At 44.3% G+C, this 12,438-nt stretch overlaps 1 protein-coding gene across 1 annotated transcript in view; it reads right to left on the bottom strand.

Moving 5' to 3' along the window:
• The window catches only part of UBE2Z (ubiquitin conjugating enzyme E2 Z), a 48,380-nt gene extending 35,943 nt beyond the window's left edge, over positions 1-12,437 (bottom strand). Inside the window, exon 1 of the mRNA XM_069751754.1 lies at positions 12,139-12,437. Coding sequence (XP_069607855.1) covers positions 12,139-12,329 — 191 coding nt within the window. The 5' untranslated portion in view covers positions 12,330-12,437. The remainder of the gene's footprint in view (positions 1-12,138) is intronic.
• Position 12,438: the final 1 nt, after the last annotated feature.

Below are 12,438 nucleotides of genomic sequence, written 5' to 3'. Positions count from 1 at the left end.
CCATTTCGGCACCTGTAGCCCATTTCCTCCACACGCCTGTGCACGGTGGCTCTGGATGTTTCCACACCAGACTCAGTCCACTGCTTCCTCAGGTTCCCCAAGGTCTGGAATCGGTCCTTCTCCACAATCTTCCTCAGGGTCCGGTCTCCTCTTCTCGTTGTACAGCGTTTTCTGCCACATTGTTTCCTTCCAACAGACTTACCATTGAGGTGCCTTGATACAGCACTCTGGGAACAGCCTATTTGTTGAGAAATTTCTTTCTGGGTCTTACCCTCTTGCTTGAGGGTGTCAATGATGGCCTTCTTGACATCTGTCAGGTCGCTAGTCTTACCCATGATGGGGGTTTTGAGTAATGAACCAGGCAGGGAGTTTATAAAAGCCTCAGGTATCTTTTGCATGTGTTTAGAGTTAATTAGTTGATTCAGAAGATTAGGGTAATAGGTCGTTTAGAGAACCTTTTCTTGATATGCTAATTTATTGAGACAGGTTTTTTGGGTTATCAGGAGTTGTATGCCAAAATCATCAGTATTAAAACAATAAAAGACGTGACAAATTTCAGTTGGTGGATAATGAATCTATAATATATGAAAGTTTAATTGTAATCATTACATTATGGTAAATAATGAAATTTAACACTATATGCTAATTTTTTGAGAAGGACCTGTAATTGTTCATCTGCCTTGACTTTGGTTATCACTTTGTTTCCTGCAATAATTGCACACTCATTGTCTTTAAATTTCACTGTAAGTCCTTTTGCTGTTAAACGTTTCACAGATAATAATCCGCCTTCCAATTTTGGAACATACAACACATCTTGTACAAGTATCTTTGAATCTTGTCCGAACTTGTTTGAACAATTTAGCATACCTTGTCCGATACCTTCTGCGGTTATTTTGCTTCCATCTGCGAGATAAATGGCTTCTTTCTTATCTAAATCAAGATCAGTAAAGAAATTCTTGTCACTTGTCATATGACTCGTTGCTCCTGAATCAATAAACCAACCAAGTGATGATTTCTTGTCTGTTACTTTAAATGTGCCATTCCAATTATTCTCACATGAATGGGAAATTGTGTTTTTTACTTTCTCTGTATGCTTTTTATGTTGTAATTTTTGTTGTTCTGCTTTCCATATGGTAGTCTTTCTTTAAATGACCTTTTTTCTTACATCTGAAGCATTCTCTTGTCTCTTTATTATAGGGTTTTTGGAATTCTGTAGCTTTAAGAGCGTTTTCACTGTCCTTTTCAGTAGAAGAATCATTTCTTTGTTCTTTTCTTCTCTGATATTCATCTATTAGTCTTGTTTTCACAAAATCTAATGTAATGTCAGTTTCTGGTCTCGTCTCGGGCATTTATCAAGGCTGTATATGAATCTGGTAAACTGCACAACAATATAGCTGCTACATGACTTTCTTTAATATCTTCACCAATAGATCTTAGCTGTGATATCACTTCCATCATTGAGAATATGTGCTTCTGCATATCGTCATTTGCACTCAATCTCATACTGTACAGCTTTCTTAATAAAAACAACTTGTGATTCAAGCTAGGTCTTTCATACAGTTTTCTTAATGCTTCCCACATTCCCTTAGCTGTTTCTTCATTTCTTATATGTATTAATTGAGCATCATCCACTAATAAGCTAATGGTGGCTCTCGCTTGTATATCCTTCTTATCCCATGTCTGATTATCTTGATCTGGTCTTGCTGTAATAATTACTTCCCATACATCATCCTTAGATAACAACATCTCTACTTTGAATTTCCATAACTGATAATTTTCACTATTCAGTTTAGCTACTGTAAATTTCAGTTCTGTGTTACTCATCATCTTTATATAGTCTTACTTGTTTAGAGAGTTGTACTGAAGATATTCTCCTGTATGTCCTGTGAATTCTCTGCAATTATATCCAGCTCCTGGGATGCTGAATTCCTCTGTCACTCTGTATCTGGATTTAGTTCCTTCTGTTTACAGAGCTTATCTGTGCGCTCCGTTATCTGGGCTATAAACCAGGATCCTTCTGCCTGAGCTTGTAGTGCAGACCTGTAGTGTCTGGGGTGCCTGGGATTATCTGGGGTTATCTGGGGTGCCTGGGCCCATAACCTGTTGCAGAGTGCGTCTTCTTGCAGTCACCGCTGTACTTAGGAGAGCTTCAATCAGCAAGATATCCTGAGTAAGCAGTATTTACTTCATACTGGATAAACATGAGATACAATTCAGTGTCACACAGTCCGTGCACTGAAGACAACACATTCATGAAGAAAAGCAAAACCGAAAGTAAGAAAGCAACCAACCACTGAGAGCTTCCCTCCCCACTTTACAGCAAGTATATGACTTTACACACTATCGCCATCTGCTGTCTGGTTAGTATAAAGTCCTCCTTTCACTTATAATAAGTCCCAATCTGTTGCATATGCCAACAACATTGTACTGTACCCTGCATGGAAAACAGCTGCGGACCCGCAGTGGCAAAATCACGGCGGTTCCGCAGTAAAAACCCCATAGTGTGAACATACCCTTAAGGCTACAAACAAGGACTGGGTTTTCCTCAACTGGCTAAATATAGATATGTACTCTAACAAACAGTGTTCTTCTAACATCTAAACTGTGAAATTTTTACTCCCCTGAATTCCTAAAGTTATTACAGAAGAAGGGCAGGACAATGTCTTGACTCATATGAAATTTTAAGGCTACCTTGGGAAGGTAGGCCGAATCAGGTCTTAATATCCTATCCTTCCTCATATACCTGCGAATAAGGAGGCTTTATTGACAGGGCCTGGATATTACTCATCCTGCGGGCCGAGGTCAGTGCCACCAATGTAATAGTTTTAAAGGGTAAGCTATTTAGACAACTCCTGTAAAGGCTCAAATGGATCTTTGGTCAATGCCTCCAGTACTAAGTTTAGATTCCATGGGGGCAAGGGGGAACCCTTGGAATTGGGACTGGCCTGGATCAATCACAGGATTTTTAGAACCTTGATATACAATTATAATCTCGTGGCTAATAAGTGGGTAACGCAACCAAGCCTGAACCTTGAGGCCATGTTCACACCATCCTTTTTTTAATGCGGAACCGCCGCGATTTTCCCGCTGCGGGTCCGCAGCTGTTTTCCATGCACGGTACATTACAATGTACCCTATGGAAAATAGGACCTGCTGTGCCCACATTGCGGAAAATCCCAAAAAAAAGCCGCGCTGAATAGCTGCGGTAAAAAAGAAGTACCATGTCACTTCTTTTTGCGGAACTGCAGCGGTTCTGCACCCATTGACCTCCATTGTGAGGTCAAACCCGCAGTAAAACCCGCAGACGAAAAAAATATCTGCGGGTTTTCTGCGGTTTGTGGTGCAGAACCGCTGCAGTGTGGCTGCCCCCCCCCCCCCCCGTGCTCCAATCCCACCCCCCCATGCTCCGATGCCACCCCCCGTGCCCTAATCTCCCCCCTTATACTTACCGAGCCTCCCGATGTCCGTCCGGCCGTCTTCTCCCTGGGCGCCGCCATCTTCCAAAATGGCGGGCGCATGCGCAGAGCGCCCGCCAAATCTGCCGGCCGGCAGATTCGTTCCAGGCACATTTTGATCACTGTGATAACCTCACAGTGATCAAAATAAAAAAAAGGTAAATGCCCCCTCCCCCCCCCCCCCCCCATAGGTAGTAACAATAATAAAATAAAAATAATTTTTTTTTTCCCCCACTACAGTTAGAACTAGGGTTAGGGTATTTTCAGCCATTTTAACCCTAAAAAAAAACTTCCTAGAAAACACACAGAAACTGCACTAAAAACCGCATCAAAAAACGCACCTGCGTTTTCTGCCAAGAGCTGCGGTTTTTAGTGCAAAAAAGACAGCAGGGAAATCAGGAACGTGTGAACATGGCCTGAGGGTACTAGCAGCCAACCCTAGCTCAAACCCCCTCTGGAGAAACTCTAGGATTGAATTGACTGAAGCTTTTTTCCCCCAAAGGTTTCCCTGAAGAGTCAAGAAATTTTCTCCAAGTTCTGCCGTAAATTTTTGTTGTTGTCAGCTTTCTACTCCTTAAAGTGAAGACTTAACCCTGGAGGAAAAACCTGTCCAACCCAGTACTGCCCTCTCAAATTCCATGCTGCTAGATGGAAGCCCTTTCCTGGACCCTGAGTAAGAAGGTCCAGGATCCCTGGCAGGATCCATGGATCTGACATGGACATTGTCCTCAATAGGGAAAACCATGGTCTTTTTAGCCAGAATGGAGCAATCAGAATCACCCTCACCTGATCTTCCTTAAGAATGCTGTGATCATCACAATTGGAGGAAACTCATATGAAATCCTAAAGTTTCAGGGGATCTGAAGGGCATCTTCCACCTAAGTGTTTTCCCTTGCGTTTAGTGAACAGAATTTTTTCACTTTCAGGTTCTGTTTGTCAGCAAACAAGTCTATTTCTGGCAACCCCCATGAAAGAACTATCCACTGAAATACGTGAGAGTTTAGGGTCTGTTGTGGCTTAGGAAGTCTGGCTTTGTGTTGATCTGCCAGCTGGAAGTGTCTTTTTGGTGCTTCTATTAGGGAGTGGGACCTTGTTCCCCCTTGGTGGTTGATTTACGACTACGTAGCCCGGTTGTTTGACATGACACAGATGTGGCGACCAAGGAGGGAAGAAAGCCCTTTAGAGCTTTCAACAGCTCACAATGCTTTCGCGTTTGACAACTGATCCCTCTAAAAGAGTGACCAAGAACTCTGCTGAATTTTACAATCTCTCAGGTGTAGCCCCAACCTAAATTGCTTGCATCGGTTGTGACCATATCGCTTACGGGCTTTATCCATCGACCTGTGAGTGTTCACCATCCAGCCAAGATCTTGAAAAGACGGCTCTCACATCTCTCAATTGTGTTGCACAGTGGTCCTCCGATACCCCCAATGTGAGAAAGTCATCTAAGTAAGGAATAATAATGGTGTTCCACACGCGAATGTAGAAGTCATTTCAGCTATTACCTTGGTGAAGATCCTTGGAGCCACCAACAAACTGAATAGGAGGTCTCTGAATTGTTAATGCCCGATTTCCCTCCGTACATCCATGGCCACTCTCAGGTACCTTTAATGGTCTAGATAAAAAAAAAAAAAAAAAAAAAAAATCGGGATGTGATACTAATGCATCCTTTAATTAGACCATCACCATGAAACAATTGTGAAAGCAGTTTTATGTCTGTGCTCACAGATTCCATTTTGAAGGTCTGATTGTTTTTGTATCCACAGGTTGAGGTTCTTCAGATTGATGATAGATCTGAATGAAGGGTCTTTTTTTTTTTTTTTTTTTTAAAGGGGGGGGGGGGGGGAGATAAAATCCATTCCCTTTTCTTCCTATGCTACCACGCACCAAACCGGTTTCACTATCAAGCTCAAGACTTCCGTATCTAGTGCTAGCTGTTCTTCCAATGACTTCCTGGGGGTGTCATTACGAAGGTTTGACGCAGCAGAGGATAAGACTATTTTTAGACCTTTCCTTATTATGTCCAGAATCCAGCTGCTGGAAGAGATGTTACCCCAGGCCTAGATGAAGAAGGAAAATCTTCCCCCTACTTGTAGCCTGGCGTCATAGGGAGGATTTCTTGGATGTTGAAGGACCTCCGAATACAAGTCTGGGCTCTTTTCTACTTTTGGACTCCCACTTCCTTCACTCCCCCAGAGGATGTCCCCTATTATTTAATTTTCCTCTGAAATTTTACCATGTATCACCTGTGAAAAAAACGTGAAAGTCCTTCTTGTCCCTAGCCTTTTCTAAGATATCGTCCAATTTCTTCCCAAACAAAAATTGACCATCACACGAGATAGAGCATAATTTGTTTTGAGACTGAAGGTCTCATGGATAGCATTTGAGCCACAAAACCATTCTTGCTGCATTTGACAAACCAGCATACCTAGCCGCTAGCCTTAGGGTATGTTTCCACGGTCAGGAACCAGCAGCCCTTTGGACATAGCACATGACCACTCTGTCCGAAGAGCTGCCGGCTTTTGAACGCAGGTGATTCGCATGTGTTCATTGAACCATACGGAATCACCACGCCCAATACATTAAACGGGAAATTTATCTTGCAGAGCCTTAGCATCTCCACAAGATAAAATTGACATGCTGCGGTCTCGAAAGACGCACCGCATGTCCGTCTCTGCAGGGAAGCTGGAGGCGTCCCTGCACGCATAGTGGAGATGGGATTTGAAGGAATCCTATCCACTATGCTATAACATCTGGACGCTGCGGATGTACACAGCGTCCAATATGCAGCGTTTCCTGACCGTGCGAACATACCCTTACAGAGCCTGCAGACATGTCTGCCAGAAATGCAGTGATGCCTTCTAATAAAAGGTAGGTTCGCCAAACTCTTATCCTGTAGGGTTTTATTTCTGAGATGTTTCTCCACTTGTTTCAGCCAAATCATAAGGAAACGAGCGGTACAGGTTCTGCCAATTGTCAGCTTCAGACCTCCTGTTGCTGCTTCCTACGTGTTTCAGATATCCATCCACTTATTTATCCAATGGATCTCTTAGTACCTGTCAGGTCGCCGTTATCACCGCCGCGGCCCCTGCTGTCCGCTCTTACTTACCACTCCTCGGCGTGCTCCTGTTCCTTTCTCCAGCGCCGCCTTCTCTGCTCGCTCTCCCGGCTCCTGCTTCCTGTCGGGCGCGCGCGCACTAGGGTTTCCTGCGCACACACACTCTGCCTTCCCTTCCTTCCCTGCTCCGGTCAGCCCCGTGTCTCTCGCTGGCAGCGCTGACGTTACTAAGCAGCGCTCCTGCGCGTCCACAGCGCCCTCTACTGGGAGCACATGAATGTGCACTCTGCCTTTTTCTTTGGACGCTCTTTCCCCTGCTCTCTGTGGTCCTGGAGGTCCATGACCCGGAAGGTACGCTGCCACTCTGCATTTAAGGCCGCCTCTTCCTTTTGGCTGTGCCTGTCTGTCATTTGTTTTCTGGCAAATGCCTCTGGCTCTCTCGCTTCCTAGCGTACCTTACGTTCTCCCTGCTGCTTGTCTCTGACTTTTCGTTTCTGTGTATTATCATTAACTGTCTCCGTGCTTCCCTTGCAGCTCCAGTTCTCCTGTACCTTCGTTTCTTCCCGGTGTTCCAGATCCTCTGCCTAGTCCTTCCGCCATCGTCTCCTGCGCTTCCGTGGTCTCGTGTCTCCATCCTGTCTTCCGGTTTGTCCTTCCATTCTCTGTCTGTCTTGTCAGTTCCCGTTACCCGTTCCTCTTCTCCTTCTTCGTTTTCTTTTCCGTCGTCCCTGCCCTGACCTTTTCCTTTCCCTGTACTTTGGTACCGGCTGCCGTTCAGTAGTCTCCCCTGGGCCTGCTCCTAACGCTCCCTGTATAGGGGGCGGTCCACCTGGTCCACTCGTCCTGGGGAGGTTCGCTGTTTCGGTCCAGTGGGTCCACTTATCTCGCTTTCCTGGTCCCTAAGCGTAACAGTACCCCAGAATCTTCAAACGGTGATCTCTTTGAGGATTTTGAAACAGCCCCATCAATCCTAGGGACCTTGTCCTATAGCTCTGAGTCCTTCTCAAAAGGATATCTCCTTTTTGAAGACAAGTGCAAGGCACTAGTTTTCTCCACTCTTTGATAATGAGTGCCTGGATCTTACTATTAACAGAAAAGGCATGTTTCTTTCTCTGCTCTAACCCTCTGAACATCACGTCTTTTAGGGATTTACCCATCTTCTCATTGCAGTGCTCCGAGACATGCAGCGCATTTCAGTCTCCGCTGCCCGCACGTACAGCAAAGCCCCCTATGGGCCTGTGGACGGCACTTCCAGGGACCTGAAGACTGGCACCACAGGCATGTAGCCTGCTTTTCCGAATGAGACAGGGCTGGGTAACATTTTTTTTCTTCCATCTTCACCGCGGAATTTCTGCACAAGGTTCCCATCAAAGACAACCAACTGATGCGGGGTAGAAGTACCGCCCTTTTATTTCCGTAGGTTTCCTGTGCTTGGTGGACGGATCCCTTTATCAGGTGTGCTGTCATGGGTGAAGGGAAAATTTCAGGTTTCCTTTGAGATATGTGAGTAAAAATCAGGCAGCATACACATTGTATGTGTATCGTGTGATTTTTTTTCTTGCACCCATTGACTTGCATTGGCAAGTGCAAGATGATTCTTGCATCCACTCACAGCATGATGCAATTTTTTCCTCTGTCTTATTAGAGCAGAGGAAAAACTTGCAGAAGAGCACGGACTCATTTAATAACATTGGTCAGAGTGTAATGTGATCTTTTCTGGCACTGCACTCGTCTGATTTATACGCTCTCGTGAGCCAGCTCTAAGAGTTAGATTTCTATATGGACCATTTGCCCTACAAGGCTATTTGCTTAGGTTATACTGGTAGACCCCCTTTAAAATGTCTACCTTTGGAATACCTCTTTAAATGTAACCTGAAAGTGACTATTCCAGCAGGGCAGAACATTTCCTGCTGTTTGCAGAAAACAGAATTAACACTCCATAACAAGTGGGAATAGAAGGAGAATTCAGCAATGTAAAGTATGGTAACTGGTGCTGCAGCAGAGAGAAAACATACAACATAACTTCTTATTGGAAGAAGCTTACAAAGGTTTTCAGAAAGGGATCAACAGGTATAAATTATTGATAAACTTTTCATCCAGCTGTGATTTCATTAAGGCTATGTGCCCACGTTACGGATTCGTGTGAGGATTTTTCGGCAACGTTTTTTAAAAATCCGCAGGTAAAACGCACTGCGTTTTTACAGCGTATTTCACCTGCGGTTTTACTCCTGTGGATTCCTATTGAGCAGCAGGTGTAAAACGCTGCGGAATCTGCACAAAGAATTGTCATGCTGCGGAAAATACAATGCATCGTTTCCGCGCGGTATTTTCCGCACCATGGGCACAACGGATTTGGTTTTCCATAGGTTTACATGGTACTGTACAACGCATGGAAAACTGCTGCGAATCCGCAGCGGCCAATCCGCACCGTGTGCACATAGCCTTATACTAACAGTGCCATATCCGCTGCAGGCCAAATACCACCCACAGACCAAGATGAGTTCTAAAGTGGTCTGCCTAGGTTCTATAATAGTGGTTTTGTTTGTCTGGATGCATCAATAAACTAAGAAGCCTTTTTTCTCAAAAATTGAGTGCCAAGTTTCATTCATCTTAGGTTCTATAATAATTATTTTTATTTATATAGCGGCAACAAATTACACAGCTCTTTACAATTAAGCAGGATTCTGTTGATTCAACAGGAAAAGTAGAGCAACATACATTGTTCATGTCCAATGTGACAGAGGCTGAACGCAGCCCTCGGCTTCATCTTAGAGCGACGCATCCCGGCTTGTCAGACAGCATGCCTTATCTATCCAGAAGCAAGTTACTAACTGGCAGTATATTGTGTTTGCACTATTATCACATCATGCCCTACATAATGCCAACATGCACAGATTACAAGAGCATGTGTTGAGAAAGCCATGTACTATATAACACCATGGTAATGCTTTATGGTAAGAAATCAGGTGACAGATTCGCTTTAACCACAGAATAAAAGTTTATCACTATTCTAAGTTTCAGATTCAGTTATAAAATAGAAAGCGAAAAAAACAAGAGGCAGAAGACATTGCATAAACTGAGCACCAATGGCATAGGCAACACGAAGTTCCCATGATGAGTATTTGGTGCGTATTTTCGTGTACGAACACATAGGTTCTTGGAGATCCAGCAAAGTGGATGGGATTAATTAACCCCTTAATGACCGCCAATACGTCTTTTAACTGACCTGAGATATAAGAGAATAGCCTCCCCATACAGGTGACAATCCCGCAGCTGTCAGCTGTACACTATAGCTGACAACTTGCTTTATCAGCCACGATCAGTGTTTGCACCATCCAAATCTGTTTAACCCCTTAGATGCTGCTGTCAATAGTGACTACACCATTATAAATGGTTAACAGAGTGTGGGGGGGCTTCCCCTTTATCCAAATTGGTGCCCTCAGATCATGATTTTGTGGTCCTGATGTTTGCGATCGCAATTCACGACCAAATAGCGGCCTTAGAGTCTGATTGCTATAGTAATCTGTTCAGAAGTTAGAGGCATTTAGGTGTTAATAATAAAGATTTTCATTTCTGTCATACCACTTTGCATTAATTCCTGTAAAGCACCTGAAGGGTTAATAAACTACCTGACAGCAGTTTTCAAAATGTCAGGGGGTGCTGTTTTTAAAATGGTATCATGTTTGGGGGTTTCCCAATATATGAGACCCCTAAAGTCAGTATAAACATGGATAAGTCCCTAAAAAAAATTTTTTTGTAAATTTCCATGAAAAAATGAAAAATTGGTGCTACATTTTTAAACCTCCTAAAATGCTAACAAAATAAAATAACATTTTACAAATGGTGCTGATGTAAAGCCGACATGTGGGAAACGCTATTTATTAATGGTTTGCTGTGGTATGACCATCTGGATTAAAGGGATAATCATTAAAATTTTGAAAATTGCTAATTTTTTAACATTTTTCTCAAATGTTTGATATTTTTTATAAATAAAAACAAAATATATTGACCTAAATTTACCATTATCATAAAGTATAATGTGTCACGAAAAAACAATCTCAAAATCACTGGGATTTGTTGAAGAATTGCAGAGTTATTACCACATAAAGTGACACTAGTCAGATTTCAAAAATTTGGCTCGGTCACTAAGGGGTTAAATCTCATGCACACAGTGCTGTTTTATGCTGCCGAACCTGAGCTGTGGTTCAGAATTTAAAATCTGTAACATCAATTCTCCTGCGGTCAATATGGGTTTTATTTCTGGATTTTTCCCATAGACTTGAATGAAATGTGGAAAATCTGCACATGATTTTATCAAGCTAAGAAAAACAGATAGTGTACAAAATAAAGCATCTGTATGTAAAACATAACATACCAAAAGGAGACAAAAACCGCAGTTGAAAAAGAATGATTAAGACACGTAAAAAATGCACTCAAATCTGCAATGAAACAACGTAATTAACAAAGAGGTTGTCCACTACTTTAACATTGATGACCTATGCTTGGAATAGTTCCTCAATGTCTGATTGGTGGGGGTCCGACACCCTGCACCCCTGCCGATCAGCTTTACTGTGTCTGGAACTGACCAGTTATGGAGCTGCAGAGCATAGCTGTCAACTCTACAGTGCTGCGCAGCTCCGCAACTGAGCAGTTCTGGGCTCCGCGAACACTGAGAACAGCGGATCATCGGGGGAGCCGCACCCCCTCCAATCAGACATTGATGACCAATACTAAAAAATTGCATCAATGTTATAGAAGTGAAAAAAATCTGCAACATCAAAAGCTTGCCGGATACTCATCGTGGGAACATAGCCCTAGCGTCAGTCATATTACAGCAGCAAAACAAAGCTATTTTGCCATGTAGGGGGGGATTTTTTTATTTTTAAATATGTCAACTATCAGAAATCTATAAATCATCTTTGCTCTGCGGCTGGAAGAAGCTCTACATGTAAGGGTATGTGTCCACTGTCCGGATTGCAGGCGCTTTGGACGGAGCGGAAGACTCGCTCTGCCCAAAGAGTCGCCCCCTTCTGTACGCGTGGCGATACTGGATGTGTTCATTGCACACATCCGGAATCTCAGCGCCCCATACATAGGACCCTGTGATTTACCTTGCGGCGATGGAGCGTTGCCACAAGGTAAACAGACATGCTGCGTTCTAAAAAGACGCGCCCCACGTCCGTATATGCAGGGCCGCCGGGTGCGTGTTCGCACGCATAGTGGAGACGGAATTTCATAAAATCCCCTCCACTGTGCTGTAACATCTGGACGCTGCGGCTGTACGCAGCATTCAATCCGCAGCTAATCCGCATGTAATTATTCCGGCCCATGGACACATACTCTAATAATGCAGAAAGTGACACATATCGGTACTATTAATGGCAGTATGCTCAGCAGCAGACGCCCGCGGGTGACATGGGGGGCACTACCTGCCAGGTGAGGGAGATGGCAGCCACCAGTAATGAGCTAAGCATGCTGCTGTGATCAGCCGGTGGCAGCAGTGGATGATTGGGGTGGTTGTTGCCAGGAAGACTCTTTTAATAGATCTCATTAGTAAGGTCATGTCCAGCCTATGCCCCGCCTACTGTGGGGCGCCACGCACAGCGGGGTCACCCGGCCGCTCACCGCTTAATCCGCAGCACACACTGCGCGGACGCCCTCTCGTTGTCCCAGTCAGCACTGGCTGTCGGGTCCCACACGGATGAAGTTGCCAGGTGCGAGGTGCCGGGGGGCTGAAGGCCGCTGAGGTGGGTGACCAACCCTCCCCCAACCGCCCCCTGGAGAATTATCGCCTCAGCCGCCGGACTCTCCGCCATTCCTCCTCACTCTCGCTTCCGGGACTCCGGAGCAGCGAGATGACAGGACAGAGAGACTTTCACTGTCATAGAAACACCGACCAGACAATCTATTTACTTCCGCCGGAAA

Source organism: Ranitomeya imitator, chromosome 2 (genome assembly GCF_032444005.1).
Source record: "Ranitomeya imitator isolate aRanImi1 chromosome 2, aRanImi1.pri, whole genome shotgun sequence".
Classification (NCBI taxonomy): Eukaryota; Metazoa; Chordata; class Amphibia; order Anura; family Dendrobatidae; genus Ranitomeya; species Ranitomeya imitator.
The sequence above is the reverse complement of the archived record's forward strand: the minus strand, read 5'-3'. Positions and strand labels throughout refer to the sequence as shown.